The 16,724-nt window shown below is 40.0% G+C and overlaps 2 protein-coding genes across 2 annotated transcripts; both read left to right on the top strand.

Moving 5' to 3' along the window:
- The first annotated feature begins 464 nt into the window (after positions 1-464).
- sema7a (semaphorin 7A (JohnMiltonHagen blood group)) lies at positions 465-10,197 on the top strand. Its single transcript, XM_085779074.1, has 14 exons — positions 465-680; positions 1,672-1,811; positions 2,537-2,578; positions 2,704-2,799; positions 3,190-3,292; positions 3,474-3,584; positions 3,868-4,010; positions 5,366-5,544; positions 6,629-6,737; positions 7,161-7,356; positions 7,482-7,594; positions 8,503-8,648; positions 8,734-8,792; positions 8,898-10,197. The coding sequence occupies exons 1-14, from the start codon at positions 557-559 to the stop codon at positions 9,326-9,328; spliced, it is 1,992 nt and encodes a 663-aa protein (XP_085635200.1). The 5' UTR covers positions 465-556; the 3' UTR covers positions 9,329-10,197.
- A 2,679-nt stretch (positions 10,198-12,876) lies between these two features.
- LOC146985801 (immunoglobulin superfamily containing leucine-rich repeat protein-like) lies at positions 12,877-14,901 on the top strand. The gene is given in 3 exon segments (XM_085779073.1): positions 12,877-13,027; positions 13,774-14,076; positions 14,078-14,901. Coding segments are annotated over 2 exon segments (1,110 nt in total). The 5' UTR covers positions 12,877-13,027; positions 13,774-13,782; the 3' UTR covers positions 14,894-14,901.
- Positions 14,902-16,724: the final 1,823 nt, after the last annotated feature.

Below are 16,724 nucleotides of genomic sequence, written 5' to 3'. Positions count from 1 at the left end.
CAGACAGGCAGGCAAGCAGACAGCCAGACAGGCAGGCAGACAGACAGGCAGGCAGACAGGCAGGCAGGCAGGCAGACAGCCAGACAGACAGACAGGCAGGCAGACAGGCAGGCAGGCAGGCAGACAGCCAGACAGACAGACAGGCAGGCAGGCAGACAGGCAGGCAGACAGACAGGCAGGCAGGCAGGCAGACAGCCAGACAGACAGACAGGCAGGCAGGCAGGCAGACAGACAAAAGAGCATCATTTGAATTGCTAATCCTTCCCTTTCACGTGCGGATGGCATATGAGAGCTACTGGAAATAAATAGGCTACAGTGGAAAAGGAAGTATATCCGTCCCTTTGGAATAGTTTCAGAATATGAGTGAGTCAGCCGCCACTCGCCCATCGTAATAGAGTAGATGGACTAGTAGAAGCACCGACGCATCTCGTGTGGGGGCAGAGGAGGAGGAGGAGTCCATAGTCTCTGCAAGCGACGCGGCAAACAGCAGCTGAGTTCTGCTACAGGCCAGAGCGATTGATATAACACTGCACAATACTCGCTGCAGCAGACGAAAATGAAGCGCTTTGTTGTGATTTTCACTTGGTTTGCTGGGGATTTACAGTTCGTCCTTAATGCTGTTTTGAAGGACGCACCACCGAGTCTTGGATCTAAAAATGCGCCAAGACTTTTAAGCAAAGGTAAGATTCGTTTCTCATTTCTGCGCTTGAGTCCAAATTAATTGGCATCGTTTTAGATGCAGGCATCCGTATGAAATCACCTACCTTGAAATGGTGTGGACAAGTTGAGAAATAGGTCTCCCGTTAATCCCGTCTTCAGCCAGTATAGGCTATACGTGACTTCAGGGTGATCATCTTTACTCTTAAGCAGGTAACACTAACACCTTCACTTACTGCCTGTGTCGTTTGACAAGAATCATACAGTAAACATAGGTGAAATCAACCTAGATCATTTGTGGACATAAATGAACTACAAACACCTGCACAGACGTGATATACATCTCTGATATAAGTTAGTTATATTTTGGGTGGTAGGCTACGCGGTTTACCAGGTGAGCCACCAGGACGCACCACCACATTCGTGATATTTGAGTAATTTTAGTTTATACGGTAGTTTATTTGTTATTCTCACAGCTTTATTGATTCGTATAACTAAAGAACGAAAACTGTACCATAAACACTAGCCTACTTTATATTACAAACCAGTGCCACAAGTACAGTCCAACAGATGGAAATTTAACATAGGCAATAATAATAAGTTGTAGCTCGGCTGTTTCCTCCTTCTCTGTGTGTTTTTGTAATGAAATGCTGTAACTCTGAACTGATCTGTTTTTACTCGCACCCAGGACAGCACTCACATTTTTCTATTTTTCTGATCACATGCACTTTGAATACTTCCCTGATGTTAATACTAGATAGTTACAGTTGGCAGATGCACAACAACCTGAAACGATGTGGGTATTTATTGAATACAACCTCTTTTTTTTTTCTTTTTTTTTAGCTTTTCAGTAAGACTTTTCTGTTTTCTGTTTTATTTTAACTTTGTTCATCCCACTGTCATACGGTCAAACTGACAGAAGATCTTTTGATGTGCCTGAACAAAGCATTGATATTGTTCAGTCTGACTCCTTTTCATTAACAATGTGACCCTTCATTTCCCCCCACTGCTCAGATACAGTCAGCGGTGGATTCACATACCAAGTTCATCAGAACCACAGCGTATTCTTCCATCATGAGGACTCTGAGGAGATGTATATCGGAGGGACAGATTTTGTCTTAAAACTTGACATGAACGACTATAATGTTATAGAGGTGGGTGAGCTTTTTCTTTTGATCTTTTTTATTTCCTTTATTTCATCACCTGCAGTAGGCTACACACACTTTTATACACATGTCATATCATGTTTAAATGATGTGCTCTCAGCGTGGTATCTGTGTGGAAGTGCAGCTGCTTACAATCATACTGTACCAGATGGCCGCAACAGCCCAATTGTTCTTTGTACTCACGGACAGGTACTCATTCAGTGCTATATTTGGCTTCAAGCTGCTGATAAAGTTGATGGTGAACAGGCCGGACAAACAGATACCACTGACACAATATACTGTTTTCCATTATGATGCCACTATTTTGATGATTCCAGACAATTGTGTGACTCCACTTTTATTCATCCTCTTGTAATTAAAAATTAATATCATGGGCTATTGATTGTTGTCCATTAAACTAGAGCTCATACGGTTATACACGCATAGATTTTCCTATCACTGATGGGCACTTATCTGTGGCAGGAACAGCTGAGACCACTCAAAGAATTGATCAAATCATGAAGCATGTCTGACTAAAAAAAAAAAAGTAACTAGAACCTCAGTCAGGGGCCAACACTTTTGCTCTTATCTCCTCTCCAGCTATGTCAGACATGAAACTAACCACATAGCACATGGTTTCTGGCCAACAATTTTTGGACTGTTTAAATGTTCATTTTCTTTATCTCTAATATCTGTATATTTATAATTTGTACTCAAATGTATTTCTCCTGCAGAACTTTACTCTGAAAACAACGGGGCAACAACAGTGCCCAGAGGTTGGTATCTAGAAAATGATGACTTATGTTAATAGAAATTAGTTTAACACGTTAATAAGTAAATAGAGGATTTTTTAAAATCAGTTTTGTGTAATACCTTGGTAATAACAGCCTCTGTGTCACAGGGTCCCTGTGAAAATGTCATCACTGTCATTGAGAAGTTTCAGGACAGCCTGTTTGTCTGTGGAACAAATGGACACAAGCCACAGTGCTGGAAACTCGTAAGTGTTTGAACAAGTTGCACTTACATGACCAGTGTGTAGCATTTAGTGGCATTTGGTGAGGTTGCAGATTGCAACCAACGTACGTGAAAGGCCCTCTCTAGAGCCAATGTTTGGTTTGTTGCTTCTGGTCTAAGTTCCCAGTAACTCCTACACATTGGTCCTTTCATGTCATGTCTGTCTGACCAGCTGTTTTTTGGTTTTTGTATATATGGCAACAGCAGGGCACAGCTGAAGTTGCATTTCTGATAAAACTTTAATGAAATAAACCTGTTTCATAATTTAAGTAGGGTGTTAGGTGACTGGTGTTGGATGTGTTGTATTTTCCCAGTGCAGTTGTCTGTTAAACTAACTATCACACCATTTTTCTGACTGTTTGTGCTTTCACAGTTTTCGTCAGTCAACAATCAGTCTCACGAAATCGTGGAGAGTTATGAGGGGACGGGCATCTCTCCGTTTGTGCACACCCAGAATTCCCTGTCGCTAACAGTAGGTGGGTACAAAGCAGTAGTGCTCCTTGTATAACTGCAGGCTATGTGGTTGAAGGTTGAATGTGGAGATTTATATAACAATAACAAGTCATGTAGTTGGCAAGCCAGTGCATTTTCTCATGAATACACTCAATAATTGAACAGTTCTGCTGTATATTCATGTAATGTGTCTGTTATTTTTAGAGGGCGATCTATATGCAGCAGCACCAATGGGTGATGACAGAAGTTCATTACAATTCAGAAGGAAAGCAGGCAGCAGAACAAACGTGTGGATGTATAATAAGTGGGTCTCAGGTGAGTAAAGGACTGTCTGATGATTATTACAATGCAGTTTTCATATGTGACAACACAAAATGCTTTGATTAACATAGAAAATAAGCAATAATTACTGGGAAACAGAGTGGTTTCCTGAGACCCTTATCTCGAACTGTTTGCTTGTCATTTCAGAGTGATTATCTCATGTTGTGCTTTCCATTCCCAGCGAAGTGCGTCACATGTGATGTGCCAGCCCTGCATTGTTCTGTAAACAGTGGAGTTTGGTAAACATATCCTCCTATCCCTAACCCTCTGTCCATAGAGCCTACATTCATCTCTGCATCCTGGGTGAAGCGAATGGAAGATCCAGAGAATGATAAAATTTACATCTTTTTCCGTGAAAAGAACTCAGACCCCAGCCCAGAGGCCGACCCCTGGATATCAAGGGTTGCGCAAGTTTGTAAGGTATGCTAGACACTTGAGTGCACTCAGCTTACGTCAATGAAGGTCTCGCCTTGCTAAACCACTAAGCTCTCAAAAACCTCATTAGCTGAGCTTCAGTAATCAAGCTGATAGCCGTCTAGTTCAAGTAACGTGGAAGGTCAATACAAAAAAAAAAGACTTTGGTTGTAAACCTTATTCTGATACCAGGACATAAAATATTATTTATTTTATCAATTATCATTAAAAACCACAAAAATACTGTGAACAGGAGATCAAGTATACCCAACTTATCTAACAGTGATTACTGTGTGTACTGTGTCTGCAGTAAGAAGGGGATTTAATGTGCAACAGATCAGTCTTACTGGCCCTGGTCCTGTTGGTATTAGAATTGAACTTGGTGTTGGTGCCATCCATGGCATCAATATCAATCTGCCCACCTATCATTAATGGACTTGGTGGTCAGCCAATCATACAAGGATTTTCTTTATTTTCATTTTTAAGTTTTGTATTGCGCCTCAGGTTTCTACATTTACAGTACACGGGGCTGGGGAAACTACAATGGAGCATCACTTACAATGTTGCTGCCACAAAGAATTGTTGGATGGATTTCATAAAGAAAGTCTATGCTGAGGGATCTAAGATATATGGATTAGCACCAAGGCCCCTTTACTCAGTGTTTCACAAACTTCAATCAGCTCTTGTTACGACTGCCACCTAAAGACTTCCTAGAATATGTATAATAGAAAGATATGGATAGCAGTCATATAGGCCTATATGACTACTAACAACGCTCAGTGATATTCAGTAACAATTTGTGCTCTGTCGATGTCTTCTGCCTTGCCAGTAAAATTAAATGAAGTACAATGTCTGTCAAAACAGTGTTGTTCGGTGTTGAAGTTAGTCTTTGTTTCACCTAAGGTGTATCCTCTGTCTATCCTCCTTTGTTCATACTGGTGCAGGCTGTCATTCATAGATTTTATCAATACCTTATAGAAAATAAATTATTGGTTTATACACAAAGGGTAATGGAATTATAGTGGGGAAAGATGATATGTCCAGAATACTGTGCCAGAGTGTGACAAGTGTATACATTATTAAATAAGTAGGCTAAACAACCGGAGTAATGTCGTAATATGGTCTGTTGCTGTGTGGTCTCAATTTCATTCCCATTGTCTACCAAATAATCATCCTTCCTCTCCTAGATAAACTACTGTCTTTTCATGTTTTTTATTTGACATCTTTGCAAAACAAGGATGCCTTCCAGATATTTTTGGCCCATGTCAGTCCTATCAAATAACCCTGACTTGATGAATTTTACCTTGCAAATGAAGTGAAAGAGTGTCCTCGCCATGTAATGAATCTGTATTATTTTGCAGGTAGACGAGGGAGGATCAAAGAGATTCCTCCAAAACATGTGGACATCTTTTCTCAAGTCTCGCCTTGTCTGTGGGTTCCCAGAAGAGTCGCTGTATTTCAATCATCTCGTAGACATTTACGTGTTGCAGGCAGAGGACTGGCGTGAGACAAGGGTCTATGCCCTTTTCACGAGTGGCTGGTTAGACACTTTCTCTTCCTTTATTTTCACTTTATTTTCAGCAACATTAGTAAAGCGCTTACTGAGCAGCTCAGCTGTTTCAAATTGAAAGCTCAGCGTTTTTTCAATGCTTTGGGGACAAAATTAACCTTGGCCTGTAGGTTTCCACAGTGTTATAATGTGTTTGCAGATTAGGCTTTTACATTAGTAACTACTTCCATGGAGAGTGAGCTTTCCATGCAACCAAATCATAAACAAATGAGATTGATATGTTTTGCTCTCACTCTAACGTCATGTTAAAGCAGAAGTAAGTGGAATGTTTGTGTTAATATAAGTCTTAAATAGTTATATCTTCCGACAGCAATCACTTACATAGAGTGTTTGGTCTGAAACACGGGTCTGTCAGTCACTCTGCTCTGCTGTAAGCCGAGGAGAAAACTTTCCTTGTATCCTACAACCTTTATCCAATGAGGAGAGAGAACAGCATAAAGGGGCGGTCCTCTCTGTGTGTGCAGCCAAGGGATGCGCGTGAATGTGGTGACGTAGGGACGAGGGCGGGGACTGCTAACTCAATCGGCTGACAAGAAGTTAGTCAAAACCATCGGATCGCTTACTTCTGCTTTAAGTGATGTAATACCATAATTTCATTTGACTGGCCACACCTTATGACCTCATGTTTGCAAGTAGACTTTCTGTTATGAATTTTAATATTACCAGCCAGGATTATCTTGTATGATTTTAAAGATCCTCCAGAGCCTCATAAGATATGACACATGCTGAGCGGTATTTATCAAGTAAACATGTGTAACATGCCTTGTTGAACTCCACCCTCACACAATTTGCAGTATTTGACTTGTTGCCTGGGGAGCCACCCTCATTCCTCTAATGTTTGAACGGAAAACAGAATATGTGTTTATCATTATTGAGGGTTTGCCACTTATTCTGACAAGTACAAAAAGTTTGAGTGATGGGAGCTGCATGAATCTGGTGTAATGTATTTTGTTAGGGCTGCATCCAACTTGTTTAGTCAGTGACAACTTATTGAGTCAAGATAAACTGTACACACCCAAGCATTGATATTGAGGTTTTTTTTTTTAACTTTTAGGAACTCTACAGCAGTTTGCATCTACTCTGTTGGAATGATTGAAGGAATATTTGAGAACTCAACCTTTAAAGGCTACGACAAAGACATCCCCACACCAAGGCCAGGCACAGTAAGGACCTGTTTTGTTCCCAAGTTGTTTTGCATTTCCAGAATACTCCCCTTAAGGAGTCACGTCACTTGTGCCTGATTGTATGTAAAACAACTCTGGCATGTTACAGAAATGGGAGGAATTTCCTCTCTCTGCTGTAAACAATTTACTCGCCAAATGGCCATTTTAGGAAACTTGTCACTGAGTTTTATAAAGAGAAACCCCCCATGTTTTTATCTCTTAATTTTATACCTGGAGGAGTTTATATGGAGTTTTTTGGGGGTGTATACACTGTATATCCTGTGTGTGTACTCTGTACCTAACAACTTGAGAGCTGTTTAACCTAGGTGTCTGCAAACATTCAATTCCTGTTTCCATTTCGTACACTGTGCAGACTACTACCAAAAAAAAAACTAACTAACTTTGTGTCTATGCATTTTTCAGTGTGTACCAAATAGCAGGAGACTGCCAGCAGCCACAGTCTCTGTGGTGAAGGATAACCCCGAAATGACTGACTGGGTTCACTCCATGCACAGAACAGCTCCATTTTATGTAAGCAACAACAACTATACCAAGATAGCTGTGGACCGAGTACAGGCGGTGGACCAGCACATGTATAACATCCTGCTTCTAGCCACTGGTAAACTCCTCCCCACTGACTTGAAAGTGTATTGTTTGTAATCATTGTTGGAACAATAGGCTAAAAATATAGTAACACTGCCAAAATAACCCCTTTTCCAAACTACTCTCCATGTGTTGTGCTAGATTCTGGGAAGATACATAAGGTCTTAGAGGCTGGATCTGAACCTTTCATCATTTCTGAAACACAACTCCCAAGCAGCTCCACTGTACAATCAATGAAACTCGACTCCAAAAAGGTAACGTCCATTTAAAAGTGCAGTCAGTAGTATTTTTGTTGCTGTGCCAAGTAAAAATGAAAAAGCTATAAACCAATTTGCATTTTCATTTTCACATAATGGTCATTCTCACGGCCACATTAAAATGAAAATGAAAGAGCTGTTTGACCTTTCATTTCAAAGTGACACCCTGCTATATAAAGTCAACTGTTAATTAAAATTTGAAAATTGAAATGTATTTAATGAAATAGTCTAACCAAATCTTACACACAGGCAAAAAATGTACTTTTTCTAATAATTTGAAAATTAAAATTGAAAATAACTGTTGATATTTAATTTCCTTAAGTCCAAACCAGGTCTACTGTGGATAACATTCAAATGCAATGTGCAAAACATTTCATTTGCATTTTTATTACCTATTAAGTTTACTGTAGTTTCTATACATGCCTGTGCATACATAAAATGTGTGCAACATTATAACTGATCTCAGAAGACTAGAATCCAAGTCAAAGGTGACTTGACATGCACCTTTCAAAGATTTTAAGGATTATTATATATATTATGCTCAGTGTCCATAAAATTGGGTTTCATGAAACCTGTGTAAATTAAAGAAATTACTGTGTATCTACAATGGCTCTAAGTCCATGTTAGTTAGTGACAACAGCCACTGTAAACAACACAACAGGGCAGTAAATTACATTATATGAATTCAAACAAATGTCAGATTTTTTTACAGGGCAAAATGCTGTTGTCACATCAGATGTGCTAGTAATATTCAGTAATACTCTTCACTCTTGCTTATAGTGATGTGTTTTTGTTTCACCAATGACAATGTTACTGTTTTGGTTCCCTTATTGCACTGCACTCATGCACAAGAGCCAGTAATGCGAGTTGAAGGGAAACTTATGTTTCTGTCTTTTATTCTGCAGAAAAAGTTAGTCCTGGGTTTTTCGGAAAAAATCTCCGCCATGGACCTCCAGAGGTGTGAGGAGTACAACAGCTCCTGTCAAGAATGTGTACTGGCCCGGGATCCGTATTGTGCCTGGACTAAGTCTGGATGCGCCCCAACTGTCCCGTAAGTGCTGCCAAATCAAACCTGTTCTAGTATAAAATACTCATATAGCCCACAAAAAAATGACATGTGTTGTTTTTGTTAACAGCGGCGGTATTCAGAATCTCATGAATGGAGAACCAAGCGTGTGCTCTACATTAGCAGAAGGTAACAACTTATCAGACTGCTATCTTTCATACTACATACTAGCTAAAGGCCCACAAACTAATGGTCATGTCTATATTTTATTTTATTTTATTTTAATTCTTTTAGAACAACCGAAACTAAACCGGACCAAGCGGGAGACAGATTCACCATCATCAGTCAATCTGATGACAGTCCATACAGTCCCCCTGGATGTCCCTTTCTACCTGTCATGCCCTATAGACTCTTACCATGCAGCCTACACCTGGGAGCACACAGACAACAGCAGCCCTTGTCTGCAAATGCAGTCTAACTGCCTGCACCTCATCCCTGCCATGGCACAAGAAAACTATGGCATCTACAAGTGTGTTTCCAAAGAAAAAGACTACGAAAAAGTGGTGAAACAATATGAACTCAAACAGCGAATAATCCGGACTATCAATCCAACAAGGCAATTAATAGAAACAGAAATCATTATCCCTTCTCGAAAAAATGATGCATTGAAAGTTGCATCCGAGGCAGTATCCATCATACTTGGACTGGCACTAATTGTTATTTGAACTTCCCTGCGCTTTCTCTTTGAAACCTTTTTTTTTTTTCCTGTTGCTTATATTTGGAAGCAGAACATCAACATTCACTGGCCCTTTGTCTCTTCCGTGGTTAATCACACAAGGAGCAGTGAAGGAAATCCACTGTAACATCAACAAAGCTCAACGGCTAAGAACTCCTCCTGTGAACTTCAACCCACCTCAGTGGAGGTGTTCAGAAAGATTTAATATCTACAGGAAGAAGCTTTAGCCTGTTTGGAGGCCAGAGCAGAAAAAGACTGGCATAATGGAAGGAGTAAGCCACACGGGGAAGCACCTTAATCACTGGATGCACCTTAAATCATCTAAGGGGCTCAAATGGAGACTCATGATGGTTGTTTTGATCGTGATTTAAGCATTCCTGCATCAAGCCCTGCAATGTTTCATTGACTGAGTACTTGTGGGTCTCTTAAGAAAAGAAAAATAGGAGGGAGTAAGAAGTAATATGAGGGAATGTCTCCTGCATGAACAGAAACCATCTTGCAGCACTTTCAGTTATTAGAGGTGAGGAAATAGCTCCTGTGTGGTTTGAAGGGAGGGTGGAGACACGCGGAGACCCCCGCTTAATTTTTCAGATATTTTTCAACCCCTCCCCCTGTTGTAACAGGGAGTTATAGGCAGCTATTTGAGAAATATGCAATGAAAACTTTTTTGCTACTAAGTAGACAGTGTGGTAGATCTACAAAAAAAGCACCTTGTAAAATTTGCACATGGATTTTGGCAAAAAAAACAAAAAACAAGCATCTAAATGTAAATGAAGGCACTTTCATCATAACAGGTTTGAGATGGTTGTCAACAGACACAATGTGCAAACATCTCTTACAAGTTTTTTTTTCTTCTTTGAATGACCTATACCTTTTTCTAGAAAGTTATTTATATGAAGGTGATACTGCATACCTTAAGCTGAGGAGAAGCCAGCGGTGTGACAGTCAGCAATTTCGAGATAATGCTGAATATCAAACCAAAATGGACAGTCCGTGTTCCAGAGCAATATCTGGCTAACTGTTTCTAATACAGGCGAACAAGTGACGCCAGAGCAGCAAATCAACTTAGTGCAATGAAGGGAGCAGTGCTGCATTTTATTTTGTATCAATTCAACTTTCCACTTAACGTAAGCAAATGAAGACATTATTTCCTCAAAGAAAAGTAAGCTAGATTTATTTACTATTTATATAATATTTTGGTACAATTTAAACATTTCTTTTATTGCTATAGTCTGTCATATTTATGTATATTTATGTGTATTCATAAATCACTCAAATAAAAAAGTGATAACTGTTCATCTATACATGAAGGTCAGAATTTGAATTCATTCTTACTTAGTAGGTTATACATTCACCAGACAGCCGTCAGTAAAGCATGTGCATCTAATTAGAGAGGAGACAACACTTCAAGGGTTTATCACTTAATCTGTCTCAACCTTATAGATTGCCAAGTGAGTACATCCTGTTTGCACGAGGGGAAGAAATCCCATATCTGCACCACCTTATCTCTATTGCCATCACCCGGGTGGAAGGGTCCTGGATCCTTTCTAGATTTTATTTCAGATTAACTAATTTGGAAGCTCCCTGAGGATTTAGACATTGTTTGTGTTCATCCTAAACACAAGGGGGACATTAGAGAAATAAAATAAACTGCTGTCACTTTTAGAGTCACTGAAGGCAAAACATCACGAAAGCTGCGGAGCACAATCATCTGGGGGCGTCGGCTCTCAATTTGTGACCAAACCCTGTTGTTGTCATGGTGAGCTGTGGGAATGACTTGTTTAAGTCTGTCCTCACCACAGGGAAGGTCAACACAACAATGACTTCACATTATAGTGAGTGAATTATTGCTTCTGCTCACAGTTTCCACCACAATGTCCCAAGTGTTCCTAGAAATGTTCCCATACACATGTTGCATAGAGACAGGGGTGGCATGCTGCACGCTGTTGTTCACTGTTGCTTTGTTTTTTTTTTGTGTTTGGTGCACGTGTCTTGCATCATGAAGTTCCTGGCTTAAGTCAAATCTGACATAACACCTGACCTAACAGCCTAGTGCCTCACGTGATTAAGTCTCTGCCTATAGGTAAAGGCACCTGTTCAAAGCTGAAGTGAAAGTGTAAAACAAGTTGATATGGGGTCTGTGGATACCATGATTAGTCTGTGGTGTTTATGAGTAATCTTATGAGTCATACTGGCCCTTGTTGCTTAAGCTGTAGGTTTTGAAACAACATGGTGTCCTGGCAACCTGTAGGGTCAGACAGTCTGTATAGCTGCTAAGCATCACTGATAGGATTTTCTGACGGCCTACTTTAAGATACTTTCAGGATCTCTTCACTGTTGTCAGCTCTGATTCTTGAAGGTGCCAAGCTCCAATCTAATCTAAAACATGCAATGACCATGAGCTTCAAGTTTCTGATATGAGCTCTCCAGGGGACTCTGAGTAACGTGCTGTTTTTCTTGCCGTGCTTTCATGATGGGAGTGGAAGGGAGCCAAAAAAATAAACAAACAATCACAATCTTTCTTTTTCAACTCAAGGAAATCCAAAAAATTCAAGGCTGAAACAACATCCTGTAAAGTAAAGAAAATAAAAACTGTAGTATCTTAAAAAACATCTAAAACATGAAGCAAATTCTATTTTTTTTATTGCAAAAAATAAACTTCTTCCTCAAGATATCCAGAAATGAAGGATTCCAGTTATAACCTGAGAAGACCACTATTATTTGAGAAACCAAAGACTCAAACTACTGTAAAAAATCACTGTCTTTCTGTTAGAGGGGTTAACATCTGGAATAATTGTCCTGAAAATATTAAATTGTGCTGTACTCTAGTCAGCTTTAAAAAAATGTATAAGAACAACATAATTTCTCGTTACAGTATGGAAAATTAAGTTCAATGATTTTGTACTATTGGGTTACGCGCTGTGTACAATTCTTTATTTTGTTGTGATCAGAAATTTAAGTGTACTGATTAATTTCAAATGTCTGTGATCTGTTCCTATTGTATTAATGCGTATATATATATATACCTACACCCTTGCGGTTATATAAGCTTGATATACCGAAATAAATAAATTCATTCATTTCCAAAGCATGACAGAACGCTGGCAATTCATTAGGGCTATCTTAAAATTTGGTTTGATTTAGTTACTGAAAGATTTGTTGAATGTACAAGTACACTACGCTGAGAGTGTACTGTAATTACATCATGGTGACAGCAGAGGTCTCTGTTGTCTAGCAGTACTAACATGTTCACCTCAATCATATGGCAACCACCCGGTCTTCATCAGAAAGATGTCTGCGGTTTACAGGCAACACTGCACTGGCAACAAAAATCATAACTTAAAACCTGAAGTGTCAGCACTCCTAATGTTATAATATGTGTGGTAAGCATGTGGTTTGGGCTCTCTGAGCCTGTCAGCCCATGATTGATGACAAACAATAGACCAATAATATGTGTCGATGCTGGCACACACGGCTAGCCCTCTGTAGCCTGGCCCAATTGGAAGGAATTTATGGCCAGGCCGGCCCACATTGGGTCAACGGCCCACCGGGCATTGCCCGGTATGCCCGATGGCCAGTCCAGCCCTGACTCGAGATTTTTTCGACCATTAAACTTATTTGAGAGGATTGTAAACTCCGAGGGTGATTTAGCCTATCAGACACAGGAATTGAAGTTAACATTGGACAGGTAAGACGATTCAGTTGTTAATGAGGTGGTTGCTGTGCGAGAAAATAATCATTAAAATAATGCAGATAATGTAAGCTGAGGTGGAAGAAATCGCCCTGCAGGCCAATGGCAACTCTGATGTATCACAAGGGCTTCTGCAAGTGTAGAGAGGTGCAATGCCTACTGCAAATTGCTAATGGAAGTTTTGCGATGTAACTCTTTTTAAAAGTAAACTGTTTTAAATCAACTGCAAAAAAAACCACGGACAGCGCCAGTTGGTCCGCACCGGATTGTGGAGACGCGCTTAGAGCAGGAGAGACCACCTGACCCTGACATTGCTGCAAATATGAGACGCAGCATATCTGGATGCATGTTCAAAACTCCTAAAATAAACAATGATTGTGTTGTGTGGATGTGTGTATGTATGTGTGTGTTGTGATTCGGGGCAAAATGCATTGGGAAACTACTTGTGATGCTGCAGATTGTATGACAGCAGCAGGAGCAGCAGTTGTATGCATCATATTGTGATGTTGTTTTCAGCATTTTGGCTTTTATTAGTTTGTAATGCAGTTTTAAGATGTGTTTAAGTGCTGTTGAGACATTTCAAAAAGGATAACCTAGCCTGCACATTTGATTTAATATGACTTAAAAGCTTCCACAGTAGCCTACATATCCGCTCCTGTAATGGACATAATGGATGTGATGTGCATCCGATAAATAAATAAAAAAATGTCACTCGGCTAATGTCTGGTAATTGGTTCTTGCAGGTGCAGAAAATGGCGAGAAGGCTCCTGCAGCTCCTTGCCTTGTGGACTACTGTGACTGGCATTGTGCAGTGCTGTCCAGAGCTCTGCAGCTGCCAGGATAAATTTGCCCACCAGTTTGCAGACTGTGCTTACAAGGACCTGCTGGAGGTACCTGTGGGTCTGCCCTCCAACGTTACCACCGTGAGCCTCTCTGCCAACAAGATCAAATTACTGAAAAGTAAAAGCTTCATCAATATCACTCAGGTCACCTCTCTCTGGCTGGCCCACAATGAGATCGTTACCATAGAGACGGACACTTTGGCCCCCCCTGATCCAGCTCCGCAACCTGGACATCAGTTACAATAAAATCGTGGACTTTCCTTGGGAGGACCTGCACGACCTCACTGCTCTGCAGCTTCTGAAAATGAACAACAACGAGATGGTGAACCTGCCGAAGGATGCCTTCTCCACGCTGAAAGACCTGAGGTCGCTGCGCATCAACCATAACAAGTTCACCATTATCGCGCAGGGCACCTTCAGTGCTCTCTCCTCCATGTCACACCTTCAGATTTTTAACAACCCCTTCACATGCTCCTGCAGCCTGGAGTGGCTCAGGGACTGGATCGAAACAACTAAGATCTCTGTCCCTGAGGAAAATTCAATTGTGTGTGCGGCCCCTGAACAACTGAAAGGCACAATGGTTACAAAGGTTCCTAAACTGGACTGTAGGGCCCCGACTGTCGCTATAACCTTCCAGCCCAACATTACGAACACCGAGATTTCTGAGGGAGTGATGGTCATCTTAAACTGTGAGACACAAGGGAGCCCCAAACCACTAGTCAGCTGGGAGGTGATTGCAGGGAATCAAAATTATCTGTTCCCTCTGCCATCCACCGCAGATATAAATGATGCACCAATTAATGATCAGACGACCAACAATCTATTCCTCGTCTTTAGAAATGGCACTCTCATCATCCCTCGTATGAGTAAAAGGGAAGATGGAAAATACAGCTGCTTTGCGATTAACGATCTGGGTAGAGCAGAGAGCAGTGTTAGAGTGGCTATGGCAGGCACCCAAAAACATAACAGTAACTCAGTGCTTGATCCTACAGATGGCAAAACTCATCCTGCTAGCTGCTAAGCATCACTGATAGGATTTTCTGACGGCCTACTTTAAGATACTTTCAGGATCTCTTCACTGTTGTCAGCTCTGATTCTTGAAGGTGCCAAGCTCCAATCTAATCTAAAACATGCAATGACCATGAGCTTCAAGTTTCTGATATGAGCTCTCCAGGGGACTCTGAGTAACGTACTGTTTTTCTTGCCGTGCTTTCATGATGGGAGTGGAAGGGAGCCAAAAAAATAAACAAACAGTGACAATCTTTCTTTTTCAACTCAAGGAAATCCAAAAAATTCAAGGCTGAAACAACATCCTGTAAAGTAAAGAAAATAAAAACTGTAGTATCTTAAAAAACATCTAAAACATGAAGCAAATTCTATTTTTTTATTGCAAAAAATAAACTTCTTCCTCAAGATATCCAGAATCTTTTTAAAATGAAGGATTCCAGTTATAACCTGAGAAGACCACTATTATTTGAGAAACCAATGACTCGAACTACTGTAAAAAATCACTGTCTTTCTGTTAGAGGGGTTAACATCTGGAATAATTGTCCTGAAAATATTAAATTATGCTGTACTCTAGTCAGCTTTAAAAAAATGTATAAGAACAACATAATTTCTCGTTACAGTATGGAAAATTAAGTTCAATGATTTTGTACTATTGGGTTACGCGCTGTGTACAATTCTTTATTTTGTTGTGATCAGAAATTTAAGTGTACTGATTAATTTCAAATGTCTGTGATCTGATCCTATTGTATTAATGCGTATATATATATATACCTACACCCTTGCGGTTATATAAGCTTGATATACCGAAATAAATAAATTCATTCATTTCCAAAGCATGACAGAACGCTGGCAATTCATTAGGGCTATCTTAAAATTTGGTTTGATTTAGTTACTGAAAGATTTGTTGAATGTACAAGTACACTACGCTGAGAGTGTACTGTAATTACATCATGGTGACAGCAGAGGTCTCTGTTGTCTAGCAGTACTAACATGTTCACCTCAATCATATGGCAACCAGCTGGTCTTCATCAGAAAGATGTCTGCGGTTTACAGGCAACACTGCACTGGCAACAAAAATCATAACTTAAAACCTGAAGTGTCAGCACTCCTAATGTTATAATATGTGTGGTAAGCATGTGGTTTGTGGGAAGACTTTTCTGTTTCAAACTGTAGTTTTTCATTTAAACACATGATGTGTAAAGATCCAGGCCAGTTTCTATTGTACCTGCCACCTTTGAATAAAATTATGGATGTGAAAAGATCAAAATTACTCAATAAACTTATTTTTTGGCCAGAAAATGTATGTGATAAACCTCTCACGTGGTACATAGACATTTTTAGAGTTTTTCCTATGGAAAGACTAAGTGCCAAATTAAAAGGAAATTACGACACGTTTATGTACATATGGCAGCCTCTAATGGATTGCCTAAGGATCCAAGGGAAATTATCCAGAAGGGAAACACTGGCTTAGAAGGTCCCAGACTCAGTTGACCGGTGATAAGAAATATTTCTTAACAGGTACAAGGACATATTTCTTCATTTGTTGTTCTGCCTTTTTCTTTTCCTTGTTTTTTCCTTGATCTTGTTTTATTCTTTTCTTTTCATTTTCTACTTTATCTGAATTTTGCTTCTTCGTTTTTCCCCAAGCTCAGACCACTACTAAATGATTATGCATTGTTGATATGTTAAAAAAAAAAATCAGATTTTTTTTTTTAACTGTAGTTTTCTGACAGCAGAGGCCACTGTTGTTTGTTATTGTGAAATGATTCATAGCTTAAAGTCTAAGGCCCCTGCAGCTTGAGTTAACATCTCTGCTGTAGTTTGCTGTGTTTTCAAGGCAATAT

The sequence above is a fragment of the Trachurus japonicus genome, chromosome 6, assembly GCF_045865225.1.
Source record: "Trachurus japonicus isolate A0001 chromosome 6, Traja_1.0".
NCBI classification, from domain to species: Eukaryota; Metazoa; Chordata; class Actinopteri; order Carangiformes; family Carangidae; genus Trachurus; species Trachurus japonicus.
Note: the sequence above shows the minus strand (reverse complement) of the source record. Positions and strands in the feature narration are given on the sequence as shown.